Source organism: Suillus fuscotomentosus (genome assembly GCF_016647785.1).
Source record: "Suillus fuscotomentosus strain FC203 chromosome Unknown F5891scaffold_38, whole genome shotgun sequence".
Lineage (NCBI taxonomy): Eukaryota > Fungi > Basidiomycota > Agaricomycetes > Boletales > Suillaceae > Suillus > Suillus fuscotomentosus.
In genome coordinates, this window is record NW_024539550.1 from 421,979 (window position 1) to 443,071 (window position 21,093).

Consider the following 21,093-nt stretch of genomic DNA (forward strand, 5'->3'; position numbering starts at 1 on the left):
ATTGGAGCGGAGATGTCATGGTCTGGCACGGAGAAACTGGCGAATCACTCACCAAAATCGAAGCACACTCCGAAGATATCATCTCGCTTGATTTTTCTCCCGATGGAACAGTGCTTGCCAATGCTGCATCTTGGGAAAAGATGACGAAACTGTGGAATACCGAGACCTGGCAGCTGCAAGGAAATCCAATCGAGTGTGGTGATAATGTCAACTGCGTACGGTATTCACCGTCTGGAGAACTTCTTGCCATCGGAACAAATGACAATATCGAAATTTACAATTCAGCCACGAGGAAATGTGTCGCAAAGTTTCAGGCTCACACGTCATTCCACTTGTCACTCGCGTGGACACCTGATGGCACACGCCTTCTCACAGGCGGCGGCGCTCTCGATCCTACCATACGCGAATGGAATACAACAACCTGGAATCAGGACGGTGATCCCTGGACGGGCCACACAAACCAAATAAATGGCATTGTCATTCATCCTGCTGGCACACTCGCTGCCTCCGCATCTGGTGACAACGTTCGTCTCTGGCGGCTCTCAGATCGACGAACCATTGCCGTCTTCAAGCACTCATCCTACATGAAATGCGTCACTTTCTCCGTGGACGGTAAGCACGTCCTCAGCGGAGGCGGCGATAAGATGATATCAGAGTGGGCAGTACATCATCCAAAGGCATGTTTCCGTCCCTGACTCATATAGCACAAATCGAGTATGTTTCTCGCAGATCTTAGCCATCACAACCTCCCGTATTGCATGTGTAAACGGAGACTTATCTACCGCCAAAGACCTACTCACCCAAGATGTCAACACCAATCCGAACAACCATACTTCTTACGCCCATCGTTCATTCGTTATGGCGCGAAAACACGACTGGGACCGTGCCCTTCAGGATGCAATGAATGTGAGATTTGCTGAACCATCATCCCTCCCTTATGAATTACTAACTCGATGGTGACACAGTCGATCAACATTAAGCCCTCGTTGACAGGGTATATCTCCAAGGGTATTGCCCTCTGCGGAAAAGGCCTCGTCCCAGATGCGAGGGCAGCATTTGACGTTGCATCCATGTACACGGACCAAGACTCACAAATCATCCATTTTCTGCTCTTGATCAAAGTATGTTGCAGTTGCCTTGCATACTCTCCGCTTCATCGCGTTTTTAGGCAATCGCGCTTTTCAATGCAGATCAACATGACGAGGCCAACCTGCTCCTCAAAGAACTCACTACCGGTTGTCCGAATGCCGACACTCGCGCATGTCGTATCGTGGAAGTAAGCATCGTGCAGCCAACGCTGAGTCATCTGCATCGACGCTAATCTTTGCAACTTGCATATTAGGCATATCTTCGCGTTCAACTTGGACTCAAAGCCTTGGATAGCACACGTCACGAAGAAGCCGCTGTCCATTTTACTACCGCCCTCGATTCTAGCAATTTATCGTCGAAATCGGACATTCATGAAATCTACGAGGATTTGGTGATGGTACGTCAACACATACCCGAAACGCTTTCATAACCAAATCCCTTGTTCAGCTTTTCGGCTGGGATCTCAAATCTTTGTGGTTGACAGCACACCAGAAACGTTGCAATGCACTCCTCCGGGCAGGTGAACTTCAAGATGCCGTGAGATCATACCAATACATGATGGACAATATCGATAAAACAACGAAGGCTAGCTGCCTTGAATGGTCCAAAGGCAAGTCTGGAGTTCTTAATGTCGCACGAGCTACAACTCTCGCCCCCGTTTCACTCAGCGTTCATGGAAGAATGCAGCGCGCTCTGTCTTACCAACGGAGACGATGCCCTCGCTGCAAACAAGTATGGCATAGCCATTGACCTGTACTCTGCGGCGATCGACCTGGATTCTGGATCCCACATCGTCTTCGCAAATCGCAGCAGGGCGAGGTTGGGGGAAAGGCTCTGGGAGCAGGCGCTTCTTGACGCGCAAAAGGTACGATGGCATCCAAGATTTCGTAGCCCATGTTGACTTCGGCAATGCACGCATAGGCTGCCGAACTTGATCCTTCGTCTCACGTTGGATACCAGTTGATGCATGCAGCGCTGCGTGAGGCGCAACGTTACGACGAAGCCATCGAGGCCTTCAAAATCATGTTGTCCAAGTTGGACGATTCTCCCGAAGCTCAGATACGAGGTGAGCCATGGGAAACGCCTAAATGATCTCGAAATGCCTATCTCGTTCTGTAGATCTACGTGAGCAATATCTTTGTCCGTCTGAAGCAGAAGACGCCATTCAAAGGGCAGTCTGGATTGAACTCGAATATGCCCCGCTGCGTCTACTTAATACCTCCACGGGTATTTTGTGCGATCGAGCAGCCCAAATATATGCGTTCAAAACGAGCGCAGAGTATAAGGAGCTTTTGTCATTCACAACGAGGCATTCAGATCTTCAAATGGACCGCATCAAACAAGTGGTAGCAACACATTTCCGCTGCGTCTTACTGTCACACAGGTGGGAAGAGACGGAGGTGCTGCTGCACGACATCCAGGATAAAGATGTGCGCGAGTTGAACGGACTTGGCGGGATCGCGAAACTTCAGTCGTTCTGCGTGGTCGCTCGCAATTCTGGGTATCGCTGGGCGTGGATGGACACATGCTGCATCGACAAGAGGAGCAACACTGAGCTTCAAGAATCGGTGAACTCCATGTTCGTCTGGTACCGTCATTCAGCGCTCACTATTGTATACCTATCCGATGTGCCTCCTTCATCCCATCCCGGCGCATTGGCGAGGAGTGTTTGGAACCAGCGAGGATGAACCTTTCAAGAGTTCGTCGCTCCAAAAGTTGTAATATTCTATCAGAAGGATTGGTCATTGTATCTCGACGATCGCTCTCCCAACCACAAAGAGTCCCCTGTAATCATGAAGGAATTGGAGGGTGTGACGGGTATCGATGCACGGGCCTTGATCTCCTTTAGTCCCGGAATGAGCGACGCTCGACAGAGACTTCAATGGGCGTCATCTCGTGTCACTACATTGCAAGAGGACGTCGCGTATTCATTGTTTGGTATCTTCGGTGTCCACCTACCTGTCATGTATGGCGAGAAGCAGAACGCGCTTGGGCGACTCCTGCAGGAGATCGTGGCTCGTTCGGGAGACATCACGGTCCTCGACTGGATCGGACAACCTTCCGAGTTCAACAGCTGTCTTCCGGCCTACATTACTTCTTACGCCACTCCTCCACGCACCCTTCCATCCTTGTCCGATGATGAGATCCAGACAGCTATGTCTTCGTTGCGACAAAATCCCATGGCTGTGAAGTTTGCTTCGGAACTCTACCACCGGCTTGATAACATCAGCGCTGCTCGTTTCGCGAACTGCAGATTGCGTCTGCCTTGCATGGTATTCCGTGTTACAGAGGTCTGTCTAAGCTACGAACCATCCCAGGAGACTCGATATGAAGTCAAGGCAGACGGGCTTTGTGACCTGTTGGTCACCACTGCACAGCCGATTGTTCAGTTCTCGCAGATAAGGCCCACTCAGCAAGCCTTTGTCCTTGTCCGTCCCTGGGATCGGTCTGTCCTCGAGCTACCAGACTTTACAGATCTGCAAGACGATATGGAGAACGAAGGGGATTATTGGACGCCGCCCTCGTCTCCACCTGACGACTCACCTAGCCGTTCTGTTGTAAAACATGAGGTGGACGATCTAGAATCGCGAGCATTGCGGTTGGTTGTTCGCCTTGGGGAGCCTTTTGGGGCATTTTTACTAGCGCGGCAGCGTGGCGGAGAATACAAGAGGGTCGCGCCGGATCGTGATATCATTGCGCAGGTCAAAGATATGGCTTCTGTCCGAGACCTGATGGACGTCAGGATGATTGAAATACTGTAGATGCATTTTCCTTTGAAGATTAGAATCTGATCAATTTTCCTTGGTACTTTCGTATATATCATACTACACGTATGTATTTGTATTGGACTATGGTTTCCTTTCAAAGCAGACCGTGGAGACCTATCTGCAGCATTTCCACGTTCGATACCACTAGACTAATGTCTCATGCTCATCACCTACCTGCATGCATATTGGTGCTTGGATTCAACTTGAACTCTAGGTCTCGTCACTTCCCGATGTACCACCCTTCGTATTCTGGAAGTGCGACAAGTTGATATAGTCATCCGTAAGTCAGTGTCAGGCATATGCATTTGGTAGATCTCGATTCTCGAAAGCCTGAAAACATGCACTCAGCCACCCCCATGGCCCCCTTAACAGAACAACAGTCAAATCGGAATACCAACCTGGAAGATATATCCAGATTCCATATCACGGAGAGGATGATGCCCGTCTGGGATAGATCCACTCCACAGTATGAGTTTTAAGAAATTCAGTCAGGGTTAAGATCAATGAAGCAGCAATGAACATTGGAAAAAATGACAGTGAGAAGGCAAAAGGAAAAGGGATATCTGATTGTGGTGGCCGGGAGGACGAATGTCATGCAGCGGGGAGAATGTCGAAACAATATGTGAGATGGATGATTCCTCGGCCTCAAAGTTCCAATAATAACATCTGCAGGTGTCAACGATGCGCTATATTTGTATTTGTAGTGTCCACCTTCAGACATGCCACCAATCCCAACAATGCTAGATGCTGAAGCTCTCTCTCTAATCGAGTCCATTGAACGGCACCATAACGACCTTTCAACTTTTCAGATTCCTCGTCTGAGAGCTTGTACAGGTCCTTTGCCCACGCAACAAGCATGGGCTGCGGAGGTAAGGGAGGACATTGAAGGTCTGGCAAGGCAAATCGAGGTTTGTCTGTTCGTGCATCGAAACTCAACCCATATTCACCATTTATAGGAGCTGGATGTCCTGGTTGATGACCACAGGACTGAAAAGGCGAGGAGAGAGCTGAGGAAAAGGGCTGAAGTGTTTCGTGATTCATTAGTCAAGTGTGTAATTGTTCAGTATATTTCCAGCCTCTGACAGGTCTGTCTCTCAGTCTACGCAAAGACTCTCGGGCAGCATTGCTAGCGTCGAAACATGCAATCGACTCCCAAAGTCGATCACGGCGAGAGGAGTTGTTGAGGTCCCCTGCCATTTGGCAGAAAAGTACAAGCTCCTCGAGCGAGAAAGTCACGTTCGTGCACTGCATGCATTTGTACCCTCTGATACAGCTAACTTGTGAGCTACAGCGAAGACGTACTCATGAAAGCCAACCATGATGTCACAGAAGCACTGCAACGAACAATTGGACTCATGCAGAAAGAGCTCGAGCGCAGTGTCTTGTCAAGTCAACTACTAGGCAAGTTCCTCGCAGTACCATTTTTCTCTAATACCTATTGTCCATTTCACACAGAATCCTCTACTGCAACTATCCAATCCGCATCCACAACGCACGACAAGCTCGATCTCATCCTCGGCACCTCCAAACAACTTATTACCGCACTTGAAAAGACAGACTGGCTCGACCGCATCCTTATTATTGCCGGTCTCGTGTTTTTCGGCCTTGTGGTCCTCTTCATCCTGAAGCAGCGCATCATCGACCGCGGGTTACGTATTGCCTTTTTCTGGACAAGATTATTACCAAGCTCTACCTCGAGTACGCGCTCGGTGGTGCAGAAGGCTGGGGAGGTTGTAACGAGTGTGTCGGCTGCCACTACTACTGTGTCAGCCATACTGGTATCGTCGATAGGTGGACAGATAGAACCCAGCATAGACATACTTGAATCCCCTAGTTTTACAATATCGGCTACGGAGTCATGGACTACTGGACAGCATAGCAGCTCAGGAGACGCACATGTTGAGTTATGATCATTTTGACGATTTCGTTGATAGACGCATACAGGCAATGCACGTACTGAAGTTGTAAGGAGTATCACGCAGGGAAACCGTCGCACCAGGGTGATCAAAACGTCAGAACCACGAGCATCCACGTAACCAGCACTGTACAGGCTACTATATGGCTGTTTTGCACCGCATTTAGGAAAAATGACACCCCCGTGACATAGTCAGAGGAGAATCCCTTGCACCACAGAGGTATTTTGACGACGTGGTCTTAATGACCAAACTGATGGTCACACAAATGCCAACAGTGAGTGGGCGGAGTATTTCTTGCGGATCTGCTCAGTTCTCTACATGAGCCCCTGCCGCATGCTATGCCATTGTGAAAGCTGGTATCTCCATGTCCGGTTAACGACGGGCATGCATATGATAGGATAGGTTATAACTTACCAAATGTACCTGAATCGGGACCACCGATGCATCCTGATTCCTGCCTCACCTCCTTGCACTATGTATATCCTCAGAGTTTGCACAGCCCGCTAAATGAAGGATGTACCGCAACGGAAATGTTCTTCGCCCGTGCACAGCATGTTGGTTCATTGGGAAGCTGAGCTTCCAAGACCCATCTCTATGATATATTCGTCTGCCCCATGTCTTCTTATCTCTTCCACGACTTCTCCGGCCCTCTGAAACTCAGCCCAACCCTGATAATGTTCATCGTTGGCCAGATCTATGGGTCCCGCGAATTGCACTCTTAGTATCAGCTACGGCATAGATCTGGTGTTTGCAACGAGTTTTCCTGTGAACATTGTGCATAAATGACGCCTGGATAGCCGAATTTTGCGAAGCCAGATATCGAAATCTCAGAGGACCATTGTGGTAATGACCGCCGTTACGGTTTTGTCTGGGACACGGGGTGATACGATATCAGGAGCGCGTGGTAGTCTGCTGTCTCTGGGAGACGACGATTGGTGCTCTGTTCTAGGATATCCATGCTCTCTGACAGTCCTATAGCGATACAATGTCCATTTCGGAAGCAAGTGCATGCTGGTAGATTGGATAAGTCCATACAAATTAGCATTCCTCGCGCTATAATCAGGAAGATGTCGTTGTGGTACTCACTTATTTCCTTCCAGCTCGGCAAATCTCTCCTTGGACAAAAATCCGCCATCGGTGATGTTCATTCTGGATATGCTCTCTCCGTTGACAGAAACCAAGGGAATCTGTGCGATGTCAACATCCGAATCCTCCCGGTATCATTCTGGGAACTATACCTCGAAGGATATCCACGCGTCCGTGGCCTAACTTGTGGAGCTGGACTGGGCAAGGATGTACTTAGTATTAGTAGTAGTGTTGAAGGAGTGAAGCAGCGCAGTGCATATTCTGGAATCTTCCGGAAGGAGGATGAACAAGAATGATTTACCGGGAAGGAGAGAGTGTTGGATAAGCTAAAGTTTTTGGAGCTGAAGCGCTGACTTTTCAAGGATACCGACCATGGGGAGCAGTTGAAGCCGGCACCACTGTTTTTCTACTCGGCCCACGGAGGCGCTGGTATAACCCAATAAGAGCACTTGAAAAGCGCCCGTGTTTTTGATCGATGTGTCTGAATAAATCTCAACTTCAGTGGTGTCATAACACGCAATGTAGTGCAACACTCGGCACACAAAAAGTCGTGATTATCGCGCAGCGTTACTCGACACATGCAGTGCACGTTTCGTACTGTGATTCGACGTATAGTTATAACGATATCGACTCAAATGAGTTGCAGACGTTCGTCCACTCTCGGGCTGTGTGCGGCTGACACGACACTACATATTAGTACAAAGGACCCTGCAGTGACAGCTCAGAATGTTTTTCTTCAATTCTTTCCCTCTAGCCTCTAGTACTACCTAGGCCTTGGCATAACCTAGAGTCTATACAAAATCATCGCCTGGCACTTCTCAACCTCGCCTCTGACAACAACTCGGTAGATCATAAATCCACGCCTCCCAAGTGTGTATACTGCGCATTTCGTATATATCTTTGGACTCATACAAGTCACTCGTTTTCAAGGGCATTCAACATTTGCTTCAGTCCCGCCGAATGAGCACCACGGATGCACTGACATGTCTGGCAATTTCGCCTGACGGCCAGAAAATTGCCAGTGCTACTGCTCGTTCGGGGGCGACTATCACAGACATATCATCGAAGAACACGCACCAATTAGAAATGCATGCAGATGCACATACGCACATCACTGCTGTAGCATGGTCTCCTGACGGAGGAAAAATTATATGCGTATTGTCAGACCACACGATACGTTGCTGGAATGTTACTTCAGCACGCTCTGTAGGACCACCATTTGGCGGACACAATGACCTGATCATCACTGTGGGATTTCTTCCTGACTCATCTCACGCAATAAGCTTGTCGAGGGATGGAGAGTTGCTCGTATGGAACACAGGGAGCGGGATAGTCACTCAACAAGTAACAGTGTCAAATGCTTCTCAAACCATTTTCGTGGCGGCTCTATCTACCGATAGCAGTCTCCTCGTTACTAGCGATACAAAGCAAGGTGTTGCCTGGGGGATACCAAAGTGTGCCCGAATAGCGGAGATCGCACTTCCAGATATACCATTGCTTCAAGCCGCTATTATTCCGAATGATCGTCCCCGAGTGGTGCTTGCATTTGGCAACAGGTCCTTCTGGATATGGGACACGAATACAGGAAAGCATGACAGTGCATGCTTCGAAGGCCTTGATAAAGATGACATTCCCCTTGCCATGGCGGCTTCTCCGGATGGCAAGCTTTTGGCGCTGGAAATTGACGGCGACATAGATCACCCCACACATTTCTATGATCTGAAGGGCCACGAATTCATTACTTCCAACATGAAATGTACTCATCCATTTGCATTCTCACTGGACGGCAAGTTTTTTGCAGCCTCAAGCGTGCCCTCAGATTCAAAGGATGGCTCTTGTAAACCAATTATCCGTTCAGTGGAAGAGGCAAGGAAACTTACATCACGCGTTCGATTCTGACTACTAACGAAGTGAACTAGATTCTTGGTCGCAGCCCTCTTGATGTGAGATCCACGTTTATGGTAGAACACTAAACTCATGGTATGCAACAGTTGTCCGCAACAATTATTCCAAAAGACAAAGGAAAACAACGCTCGTTAGGACTCAACCCAGCGTTCTTCGATCAACCGCCACCTTCTGGCAATGCAAAAGGTCGCCACGTAAGACGTCCCAGACTCGAATTCAAATATATGCTAGAATTGATTTGTTAGATTCGATTTGGATCTGGACCCTCGTCGAGCTCGGTTCACCAACAGGCTTCTACCGGTCGGGAACGGCGTGTCTCACCTCTTTCAAAAATTTGGAAACAAATTCGTCATCCTCGGTCTCCCGAGGCAAGGGAAGCCCACCAGATGTCCTCGAGATCTGCCAATCGGGAACGGCGCATTCCACATCTTGCCAACATCTGGACGCGCATTCGTCACCCTTCATCCCACAGGGTGGCGTCGACTGTCGACGTACCATTGGCACAAGCTAACAGGGTACGTCCAGCCTATTCGTTCTCAATAGCGCATCTCAGGAAATCCCCAGAGGATTGTAGTTTCGCGTCCACCTCGGACAGCGACGGCTCAGTCTTCTAGTAGTACCAGGGAAAATGCCCGATCGCAGACGATGTCGACTGAACAAGGCTCGGCACAATCTTCTAGGCAAGCCGGTCGACCAGAACATACACAAGACCATATCGATGTAGAGGACCGGGCGAGCATTGATTCAGGGATGGTCTATGCGGAGCGTGATACCCAGAGTGTCAAAGCGCATGGATGCTGGAATATTTTCTGGAATTGGTTGTGCTACAAAGGTGAGTTTCTTCATATCTGAGGTGGCCGTAATTAATTCATGCATTGCATCAGCGTTCTGATATTGCTCGTCTCCTGGTTGACTGTGTTCTATGTATGGCATGCACTATGTTGATATGTAACCTTGTCCTCCTGTGACTATTGCCATGCGGGTCGTGTCAATGCCACATATAGTTTCAAGGAATTGACATGGCAATCGTTGTAATGAAGTTGGCTTATGATCGTGGCGATTAACGAACTAAGATAGAAGGCCGAGAACAATCCCCATGGTCATTAACCCCGAAGGACGTTTTTATTGACGTTGATCTTTGATTTTGCTTTTTCTTTTGCCGCTTCCTCTCAGCGAGTGTCAGCAGGCTCAAATATTCATTTCGCCGTGTTCCCAAGCGAGCAGCATCTCCCACTTGTGTGCAAACGGCAGTATTGACCCGCCGTCCAATTTCGATGCTAAGCTGCCTGGATCAGTATTACATAGTATTTTGCGGGTATCACGGTGATGTGCGCAGCCGATTGCGCAATCAAGGCTGAAACTAAGGTCGAGATACGTAAAAATGTGTTTTGAACTTGTCCTTGGACCCGCCGCCAAGGTTCCAGCCATTTGTTTTCCTTCATAAGTTTGCCTACATAGGTACACCATTGTTCACTATGGTTTATGTATTATATTTGGGGCAAATGCAGGTCGTAACTTATGTTTATCCAGTGGCCCCCAAATAAAACGAGCACTGCGCTTGCTAATGAGACCGGCAGACCTTGGTAGATAACGGTTAATAACACGTATAGTTGTGAAGGACTCGGCCCGCTACCGAGCGATCAGTTTGCTTCCATTAAAAGGTCGTTCAGCTGAGCAGTAGTGTCTTCTTCTCGCTCATACTCGTTACATGCGTGCATGGTACAATTAAGAATCCACATGCCCAAGCCTTCTTCTAGTCTTGATTTTAAACTTGGGAAAAAGCCTAGGCATGTGGATTAAAAAGTTGACGAAGGGCGTTTATGATATGATTGATGGAGGACTCCGAGTCCGACTTTCTATGCGTTTTACGCACAAGACTCTGTTGCAAAGATTCAACGCACAAATGCTGGATTTGGGGTAGACTGGTGACCAGCCCGTCTATGAGGCAAGCCGTCGATAGACGGACTGGTAAATCTGGGTTTGAATTTGGATGTCGAGCGGATTCTCACAGTAACGTGACGTATAAACCTTTTCGGGCATAACAAAACCACGTGAGCTTTTTGCTAAGCCCTTGCAAAGAGTCGTTAAGTCCTTGTCTGCGGTCGACTTCGACAACGGAACATTAGCTGCTGGGCGGCATCGTTCGACGGACGTTTCATCGCCCATGTAACTCAGCTTCGAGCTGGAATTGACGTGGTACTATGGCCGTTGATGTCAGAACGTAGACAATGAGGCATGCTCGTAGCGCATCCGTTTTGTCGTTATTATTGAGGGTCTGAATATAATCGATGGGGAGTCGTTCTTTGATTAAATCACGCGCAAAATGATCCAGCGCATCAAGAGAAGCATTGTGAATGGCTTGGATGATGGAAGATTGCATCAGCGGGTTAGATCGTGCTACAGAGTGCTACGGAGCGCTTCGTAGCACTCTGTAATCATGTGTAATGAGTTACGTTTCCCTGATGTGGTCCATTGAATTTGCAGGTACTATAGTTCGCGTCGCGTCGCGTTAATAACAAGATAATTATATCATTTGGTTTACATTCATCGAAAAGCACTCGTTTTCTCATTGGCCAGACATCACGTTACTGTGAGAATCCGCTCGACATCCAAATTCAAACCCAGATTTACCAGTCCGTCTATCGATGGCTTGCCTCATAGATGGACTGGTCACGAGTCTAGATTTGGGGCTGGACACGCCAAAGTTGAAAGCCATGGCTACTGGGCGCAAGTTCTCCTTGTCATGGTGCAGCTGCCTTTTGAGCTTACATCAGGTCTCCTCTGCATACTGTTAGCCAGTCTACGTGCAGCCGCGTGGCTATCGCAGAACACCAAGCATTTGTGTGTTGCCACTTGCCCTACGTGTGTGGATTCGACATACTGAGCAGTGAGGGCAACCCTCCTCAAATTACAGTTTTGTGGCTAATTCTTCCATCTGCAAAGTAACGTCAATGCCGAAATGCATGAAGTCGATGCATCAACAACTCACATCTTCACAGTCCGATCGCGACCCCCGCTGACAACTTTATCAGCAACGAAATCCACGCAGTAGACCTCGTCTGTATGACCAGGAAGGTCCGACTTAATTTTGTACGTTTTGAGGTCCCAAATCTGATGCAACAGCACGTCCATCAAACGAATATCTCGCTCGCGTACATGTTAAACTTACTTTGACTGTCGCATCCTTGCTGGCGCTTACCAGCATTCGTGAGTCTGCACTCCACGCAAGTCTGTAAACGGGGCCAACGTGTCCGCGCAGTGTAGCTACAAACTTGCCCAGTTGCCCAGCACCTGCGAGGTGACGGAAAGTTTTGAATCAGGTTGCCATCTAACACGCGACAGCCATCTAACGTACCTGAGCAATCCCATAGTCGCACTGCACTATCCCACCCAGCACTAGCTGCCCATCGACCATCGGGGGAGAAGGCGACGTGGGATACTTGCCGTTGGTGGCCAGTCAAACGGGTCAAGGGCTTAGTTTTACCCCCTCCCGGTTCCGCATTCGACGATGCAAATAAAGACCAAAGGAAGAGTGTGTGGTCGTCTGACCCTGATATCAGCAGCTCTGGTGTTCGTGACACTAGCGCGGTGTATCTTTTGAGAGCAAGTGCTTGAGCTGATGTTTGTATTAATTAAGAATCTAACAGAAGATAACTCGTGTAGTTGAGAGTTTACCTTCCTCATCCGACGATGGACGCTTTCCGGTGTGATCGAATGGTCCAGTACGAAGTACGAAATCCGTATTGAGAGCAAGAGTGGTGACCCAATGAGCATGGTCTTTCAGAATATGAAGTTGTTTTCCCTGAGAAAACAGCATCAAGTAATTGCGTGGGGAAGATGGAAAGATGTGCCTACCCCTCGTGCATCCCATACTCTGACCGTACGGTCACTACTGGCCGTATAGAGTACTCCATGGCCATCTAAACCGCCGCCTCCCCATTTGACAACATTTACGCTTGCAGTATGACCCCCAAGTGTGTATTCTAGTTTTCGTGTAGCCGTCGACCATACTCGCACAGTTCCGTCCTTAGACGAGGATGCCAACCGTGGAGTAGATGGGTTTCTGGTGAGTCAGGAGTAAATAACTTTGAGAGAGATCCCATAGACAATAACGCACAAGTGTACGGGCTCCCATGCCAAGGACGTCACCCATTTTGAATGGCCCTTCATTGCATCGCCCAGCGGTTTTCCGGTCTTAGGATCCCATAGCCTTACAAGGCCATCGTGGCCACCACTTGCCAATTTGCGTTCTAGTGGATCCCACTCCACGCACAGTACCCACCCAGTGTGGCCGGTCAACGTGTGCGACGGTGTTTCCGTATAAAGGTCCCATAGGCGCACATGCGTGTCACCTGAACCAGTCGCAAGTAAATTGCCGGTGGGGGAGAATGAAGCGCATAAGATCGGCGAAGAATGTCCTGATTTCACAATTACATTAACGATTATTGATGCAAGTCAGTGGACAGCCAACAGACCTGAAAGTGTGGCAGAACATCGAGTAGCTGGGCGAACTTTAAATACAGACTGTGGAGCGCAGCGTACTACCAGGACGTCTTCTTCTGAGAATGCATGAGATGCGTGTGCTAGAACATCCACTTCTATCGATTTAGATATCACGATTCGCGTTGGCGCATTTGGTTTCATTGCCTCCTCAGGTAGAGCAACATGAAAGGAAAATGGTACGTGCTCATCGTCGTCCTGGATCACAAAAATCAGTAAACTGAAAACAGAGAGAGAAAGTGTCTAACCTTTGTGCGTAGCTGATTGACGAGTACTTCAAGGCCTTCGCGCGCAATGTTCGCTGGGAGGTTCACAGCAGGTGCTATCGGTGTGCCATCATGTTCATTCACAAATTGAACCACGACATTAGGTGATGCTTTGAGAGGCTCGGGCTCGGGCTTTGTGACGCCGTGATATAGTTTTGGTCTTTTCGGAGGAGGAAGAAGTGTCGCCATTAGTATTATATCAAACTGCAATCTGCAGACGGTTCTAGTAGTATACGAAAATTTGGGTCAGATCAATCGCGGGAATATCTCTCCTAGTATGAAATTAAGTTTTAACCTAAAATACAATTTACCCCTGTGGTTGCTCAACAAACTACTTGTTCCAAGAGCCAACTACAGAATGGCAGTGACGAAAATCATTTTGCTGGACATTCAAACCGTTCTCCCAGTGCCTACTTCACCAAATACATGGAAAGTTAGGTCAGTCACAATAGTAGCCAACCACTCTCACTATTACTTCATCTTTAGCATTTCATCACCAAAAGTCCAAAAACCTGACGCCACCTGATTAGGGATTCTGGTCCCGTGGTTGTCTAGCTCATGTATGGCGAGCACAGATCACCAAATATCACTTTCATATTCACAATCAGGCTGAATCATGCAATAGATGGAGAATGTTCAGGCTGACGAGTACATGATAAGTCAGTTGTCATAATGAAATTTTAATGATGCACTATGATCTACTATGCTATACCACCTGCAGCCCGACTGATGCCTGATATACCTGGAGCTAGCTAATGTAAGGCCACCAGTGACTCGGCAGATGCAGCAAGAACTTAGGCCCACTGGCAAGACATCACCCTATGTTTGATGGCCATGCAATGACGATTGTGGGATAGATACAGAAGCTAGGATAAAACCTATGAGTGCCTGACATGAGTGCGGAGAAGCAAAGTTGGTGTGAGCAAGTTTGCCAGTATAGATTGGAGCAACTCTGTGAATGCAGGTACGAAAGTTGAGGATTGATACACAGGAAAAGCAGATATGATCCTCACCAGTTTATAAGGCGCCATATCCCTCACGTGCAAGAAAATCATCATCTAGCTCCTCGTCAACCCAAACTTCATTCTCTTCATCGTCGCCTGGGTCTTCATGTGCGCTCCCATCACTGTCATGATCATCCACAGCTTCATCCTCCATGTCAGACTCTTCCGGGTCAAGCTGAACGTCTTCTTCCTCATGTGATGGCACAGCACCGTCGTTCCGCAAAAACTCATCCCACTCTCGTGTTACTTTGTGACCAACACCACCTCCTCGGAAGCGCATGAACATATCGCGGTCAACGAAACTGGGTAGACGTATTAGCAGAGTGATATCAATATATAGAGAATACATACTGATTCATGTAGAAATACTTGAAGTCTGTATTGTCATCATCCGTAGCACATCCAAACAAAGGCCCAAGCCGAGTGTCAGTGTGTCCGTGTTCAAATCCAGGAATCAGATGTACACCCCGAATTACTTGGTCAGGGTCTACAAAACCGAAGCCTTCAGGGTCATCATGCTTGAAGAATCCAATGCGGTAGAGTCGTTTGGCTGACCACCCAGCTTTGTATTCAATGTCACGCCCGAACCAACGAACAAAAAGCACATTCATACGAGTTGGGGCCCATATGCTGGTGGCACCCTGAGCACGATACCAGACATCAAGATCAAAAATCTTGACGACGCGGGCATACCAATAAGGGTGTCGGTCATTGTCGTTCTCATGCGAGAGCATTAGGACATCCGCATGTGTTCGAGGATTGATTGAGTCTTGCTCTCTTCGCATATCATAAGTTGTATAGTTGATCCGCAGTACGCTGTGCTCGCGGAGTTGGTTGTTGACAATGATCACCTGATTCCTGTCCTCATCAGAGAAATTGTGCTCGTCACCAGAGTAATCTATGCCACGGAGTCGTGCCAGTAAGTGATCCTTAAGATGTGGAATGAAGTCCTACAAGGCCATGAAGTTAGTAGGGGATGTGAAAATACTTTGGGTACTCACCTTGATTGCCGGGTCGTCATGCTCACCAACCCATGCAAATATATCATGTGAGCATTTCGGATACTTTGATATGTGATAGTGTGCTGAGGGTGATGTGCGTTTGCGCGCTTCTTGCTGCGTTACAGATGCCAGGGTCTTCTGACGTTGATTTAGCACCTTTGCAACAAGTCGTTCACGAGCTTCCAGGCGTGTCATCGTTGCAACCATGGTCTTCTTGTTCTTTGATGTCCTTGGGTACCATCTCTTGACATGTCAATGCTCGAGTTCACCCTAAGCAGGGATATAAGAGAATGATACTAGATAATCAATATGAAACATACTGGCTGTGTAGTATAATTGTCCGTCGTGCCCCTTTGCCTAATTGTGTTAGCATAATCTCCTAGCGCATGAAATTTATATGTCGAGATATTGAGGGACTTGTACTTTGGTCCAGCCTTTCTCTTCCCTGGAGCGGTGGACATTACATTTTGTTTCGCAGCTAATGCAGCCTCTCGACGACTTCGTGCTGCATACTCGTCAGGAAGTTCAGTTGTGAAGTAGTAATTGCATGTAGTCTTGTAGAACTTGCGAACGGATTGACCAAGTATGACGGTGGCAATATCGAAAAAATCCAGTGTGTCGGTGGTATGCATCTGAAGCTTCGCATATGCGTGCCATGACGCTAGGTCAAAGAGAAGGTCAAGGATTATGGTATTGTGAGGCTCGGGCAATAGATTCTCAAATACAGCCATAGCACACTGACAGAAAATTCAGATGATATGCGATATCAATGGTATGGCTACTGACCTGCAGAAGATCCTCGAAGTCTCGAGCGGCCAATTTTTTCATGGCTGAAGCGTTATGGTGAAAGCGGCGAATTGTTCCTCTACCAAATGTAGGGACTCCTCTGTATCTAGAAAGGATATTAGCATACATAATCTGCAAGTGGGCGAGTGCCTTTGGCACCGATGCACCACATCAAAAAATGACTTACCGTTCATTTAGCTTCTGCACTGCCATTCCTCCAGCTGCATGCAAGATTCGCATCAGGTGCGTGAAAAGTGCTTTCCAAGCGCCGATCTCGAACTCATGCAGTTGGTCAATCACAAACAGTGAAAACATGTCGATGCCATGGTCTGCTAGTCGTGCAGAAAATGTGTTCTAATGATAATTATCAGTCAGTGTGAATGTTAATAGGCATATAGTAGCACTTACACGAATTGGCACGTATGATTCTTCGTTAAGAATCGCCTTGACACGACTGCCGTCCACTGGAGCTCCAATTTCGAAGATCAATTTCCGAGCCTCTTCCACTCGTTGCCGTCGTCGTAGGCTATCAGTGCGCTCCTGTGTGACCCGGCGCCTCATGTCTAGTACCATTCCCATCATATGAATGTCGGTCTTCTTAACAAGGCAGCGAGGGCATGGACGCTGCCCCAAAAATTTGATACTAGTGAGCAGTATCCTCGAGTAATGCATCAATATCAGCCAAGTAATGTCAGGTAGGACTCACTTTTCTGGATAATCTGCGGAGTATGAGAAAAACCGAGGGAATACCCTTCGTGTAATCCCATCACTACAGTGAATAACAATACCGTGCTTATATGCTTCCACAAACTTTCCATCAAGAATTAACTCCCAAATTGCGTGAACCAACTCACGTTTGAGGTGCGTGAACGTGCTACTTGATGCTGGTTCACCAAATATATCCACATAAACATCTTGTAAATTATGTGGCAGCTGCAGGTAGGTTCAGTAAAATATGTTTGTAAAGAGATGTATACATACATTGGGAATATATGCCAAGTGGTGACACGCACGAGCCGTAGGCTTTCCTCGTGTATATTTGGACTGATTACCGAAGAATAAGTAAAGTGGCCAGAGAGATGCGTCTCCAAAGCTTGCTAAGTGGGTGGCATCTGACCAGACCATTAGTGAGGCAATGACACGCTCGAGTTTGTCATCAGGATCTCGGGGAAGAGCATTCAGTTCTTTGTAAGCGTTCACCATTTCAGGGGAGGCATAGGATTCAGAGAAAACTTCCAGCGTTCGATTATCTGGGGTATTCCAGTACTGGCGGAATGGAGTCATGTTGAAATGCAGTGACACATCATCCTCGAACACGCGCGTGATGATATCAACTAGAGAACGGTGGTAAACGCCAGGGATTGCGAGCTCAGGAGCGTCGGTCTCTGATGGGAACTTAGCCTTCTCGTTGGGTAAGCGGATCTTGACAGTAGACCTTTGCCAGCCGTAATGTTCGTGGAAGGGATTGGATCTACCATCAAGGTAATCGTCTAGCCATTTGCTCTCGCGTGTGTGATTGAAACCAACTAAGTCAGCCTGCTTAAAACTGGGATCACGAAGGAACTCAGCAAGGCGATTGAGTTCAGTTGCTGATTTTGCATTACTGCCAGAATAGTGCCAGGCCATCAAGAGGGCTGATGACAGATTTGTGAATGCTCCAAACAGATCGTCATCACTGATTTCGGGGGAGGAGACTCCTGGGTGCACTCTGTGAGGGGTAGCGCATGCACCCTCAAGGGTCGGAGCATCTGTGACGCCCTCTAGTGTGCAGTTAGCTTCTGGGGCCAGAGTGGGGCGCATTGGATATATGCTGTACAGACCGAACGTATCCGGTTGTGTTTGGAAGGGTATAGGCTGGGGAGGATCAGGTAGATCAAAGGGTGGTGGTGACGGCTGGGGTGACGAAGCAATGCAGCTTTGGGGAGCTTCGTTCTCATTACCCGACATGCCTGCATGTCGCTGTTGAACAATTGAAGGCATGTGTGCAAGGTGTGTACATGTGCCCGGAAGATAGTCAACGAATCGACGTGGCATGCGAATAGTGCATCCAGAACGTTTTGATGTGATCGTAGGGGCTGGAGGTACATTTGATGGATCACCAATATTCTGGAATTGGTAAGTGCATTGTAAGATTTGGCTCTAACGATCCAGACAAAACATACCTGATCTACCACGGCTGTATCATCATCCACATCCATCCCGCTATCATCCATTGCCCTTGCTTCACCATCCCTCGCTTCCTGCATCACCTCCTCCTGTTCAATCCGAGGCCGTTTTGACCTCCTTCCATCGTTAGACTTGTGCCGTTTGATGGCACGGTGTAAAATGTCCGAGAGCTTCAGAGCTTTGTTCTGCAAGCAGCGGGAACGATGCCCAGAGAGCGATCTTTGTGTGTGAAAGGTCTTACCACAGGCAAGGCAGGGCTGCTCCATCTTGACCGAAGAGTTGAAAGGCTCAGACTCGGAGCGATGCGACTCGGACAGCGGCTGAGGAACTTCGGCCCACTCGGAGCTATTGAATAAGATTCAATGTTAGTCCTGGGTCGGATCAAAGCTGATAATATTAATATTAAATATATATATCGTATGGAAGCGTCAGCCAAGATAAATAATATTTAGCACTTCGCTCTCAATGTGGCAATACCCCCAGCGGCATTCATAATGCTAGCCTTTCGGATCTCACTCATGACCGATCGCTGGTGGCGGACCGCCTCAACAACGTTACCTGTGCCTGCCTCGCCCTTGGTGCGGACGGAAGCAGCGCCTTATGAGATGCGACGAAGGGCCTTGCCAGTGGAAGTCGGCCAGAAGTCAGGCCGGAAATAAGATAGATAGCCTAGTACAAGAAACGAAGTCAGTACACATAGTAGGTAGTAGGAATCGATATGATAAAAGTTAAAAACTGTCAGGCTTAAATGCTCAGAGTCGCCTCCTAGAGGCGTGTCCTCGCAGCCTGACAGCCTCTGGTCCAAGTCGCCTCCTAGAGGCGTGTTGGACCAGGAAGTGAAGTGCAAATATAATAAAAATAAGAATAAAAAAAAAACTCACCGGGTATCTTCGTGTGCTTTGAGGGTGGGATACAGGAATGGCAGGAAGGCTTGAATGCACGGAGCAAATCCGACCCGGATTTGAACGGAGCGTCGGCGTTGAAATGACACTGAGGGACAGGACGACGTTAGTGTTGGTGATGCAGATGAATTGAAGGGACGATCTCACCTCGCGACCTTGGGTAGCAGCAGTCGCTGGTCAGGACGTAATCTAGATAGAGAGTGAGCAAGAAAGAAAGAAAACGGTCAAAATAGGTGGATGTGGTGGAAGGGGAAGCAGCGCTCTACTACTCAGCCTCGGGGCGGGGACGGGCCATACCGGGCTTCGTAGGGAGGGGAGTTTAAGCAAACCGAAAAGAAAGGACGCTCACCGATACTACAATATCCAGCGCCCTGCTCTGTCCCTCAGCCCACAGGAAACAGCTCGAAGATGAGCTCCTGCATACTCGGAGAGGTGGAAGAGGCTGCAAAAGCCGAAGAGACGCGCAAGCAGGAGGAGGAGGCCGCTGCCGCCAACAAAGAATTGTAGATGTCGAGGATGGAGTTTCTGACGAAGTCCGAAATGTTGCATGTGACTTTTCAGAAGTCCGCCGGCAAATGCCGGTCAAGCAGTAAATGCGTCAACATGTACAAATAATGAGGGAATCAGCGTCCGTCCATCCATGCCGGCCTGTCCCGTCCGTCCCATCTGTTCTAATCAATTGAGTTTGAGTCTTAGCGGACCGTTTATCACTCCTGCACAACGGGTGCCATCTGCTCAGGTGCAAGTAGAATGGGCCGACCCTGGCCTGACGAAAGCAACTGTCTGGACTACTAAATGTCCATGATCGTAAGTTTTTTTCACCTATATGCACACATATATTGACTAATATTGCATATTAGCCATACAAAAGATGTCTTTCGCATTGCACCTATCATCGAGGATGCACATGCTCACTTGGACAATGATTCTAATGCAGACGACACACAGTACTCTCTTAGCTAACATGTAAGTGATATTTTTGTGTTTATTTACTGCTAACAGTGACAAGATCCAAAGACATGCAGGACCAGATGCTCCGGACGTTCAAGAAGATCATTACAGGCGCCCCTTACCTTCAAGAACTCGTAAGAGGTTAGATGCCGGGATACAGACCCTGGGTGAAGGTTTAGAACTGTGGCGCGGATACTTCCAGTAAGCTCAGGATCTCTGTGGCGACACACATTTGACCAACATACAATTATCAGGAGTGTTCACCCTACCATTGGAAAGAACATTGATGTGTCGACAGCGGTCATGTAAGCAAGCCTGTCTCACTTAACACTCATGTAAATCTAAATCTCAGGTTCAAGCAGGGTAGCTTTCAGACCGCCGCTCTTGCTGTTCTCAAGCAGAACAATGTTCATGCACTGGACCTCTGCCCAGATTTGCCGCAGTTCAGGCAGGTGAAGAACTTCTTCAAGGGCGTTTCTGTCACGCTCATCCACAGGCTGGCAGGTTTCAGACCGCCGCTCTTGCTGTTCTCAAGCAGAACGACCTTCATGCACTGGACCTCTGCCCAGATTTGCCGCAGTTCAGGCAGTTGAAGAACTTCTTCAAGGGCGTTTCTGTCACGCTCATCCACTGGCCAGGCCTCGAAAATATTTGAGGATTGTATCTTCGACATTACCCATTGTTATCAGCCCAACAGCATGCACCTTCGTTAAAATACTGATTGTTGTTACACTAGTACGGTGAGTTTATATA

The 21,093-nt window shown here is 48.2% G+C and overlaps 4 protein-coding genes across 4 annotated transcripts; 3 read left to right on the forward strand and 1 right to left on the reverse strand.

Annotated features, from left to right (window-relative positions):
* Window positions 1-4,510: 4,510 nt before the first annotated feature.
* F5891DRAFT_1148153 (Sec20-domain-containing protein) lies at window positions 4,511-5,767 on the forward strand (the record flags this gene model as incomplete). Its single annotated transcript, XM_041365063.1, has 4 exons — window positions 4,511-4,765; window positions 4,814-4,905; window positions 4,956-5,093; window positions 5,149-5,767. The coding sequence occupies exons 1-4, from the start codon at window positions 4,577-4,579 to the stop codon at window positions 5,765-5,767; spliced, it is 1,038 nt and encodes a 345-aa protein (XP_041224212.1). The 5' UTR covers window positions 4,511-4,576.
* A 2,530-nt stretch (window positions 5,768-8,297) lies between these two features.
* On the forward strand, window positions 8,298-9,691 carry F5891DRAFT_454942 (uncharacterized protein). Its single transcript, XM_041371894.1, has 6 exons — window positions 8,298-8,725; window positions 8,779-8,802; window positions 8,851-8,958; window positions 9,010-9,279; window positions 9,331-9,596; window positions 9,649-9,691. The coding sequence occupies exons 1-5, from the start codon at window positions 8,501-8,503 to the stop codon at window positions 9,376-9,378; spliced, it is 675 nt and encodes a 224-aa protein (XP_041224213.1). The 5' UTR covers window positions 8,298-8,500; the 3' UTR covers window positions 9,379-9,596; window positions 9,649-9,691.
* A 1,995-nt stretch (window positions 9,692-11,686) lies between these two features.
* Window positions 11,687-13,719, reverse strand: F5891DRAFT_1190728 (WD40-repeat-containing domain protein; the record flags this gene model as incomplete). The annotated part of the gene is made up of 9 exons (XM_041367347.1): window positions 11,687-11,699; window positions 11,754-11,875; window positions 11,934-12,055; window positions 12,120-12,380; window positions 12,440-12,566; window positions 12,620-12,827; window positions 12,882-13,182; window positions 13,240-13,462; window positions 13,513-13,719. 9 exons carry the CDS (start codon window positions 13,717-13,719, stop codon window positions 11,687-11,689), a joined length of 1,584 nt encoding a protein of 527 aa, XP_041224214.1.
* Window positions 13,720-19,797: 6,078 nt separating this feature from the next.
* On the forward strand, window positions 19,798-20,995 carry F5891DRAFT_1190730 (uncharacterized protein; the record flags this gene model as incomplete). The annotated part of the gene is made up of 6 exons (XM_041367348.1): window positions 19,798-19,892; window positions 20,250-20,336; window positions 20,392-20,541; window positions 20,595-20,645; window positions 20,693-20,792; window positions 20,837-20,995. The coding sequence occupies 6 exons, from the start codon at window positions 19,798-19,800 to the stop codon at window positions 20,993-20,995; spliced, it is 642 nt and encodes a 213-aa protein (XP_041224215.1).
* Between the last annotated feature and the right edge of the window lie 98 nt (window positions 20,996-21,093).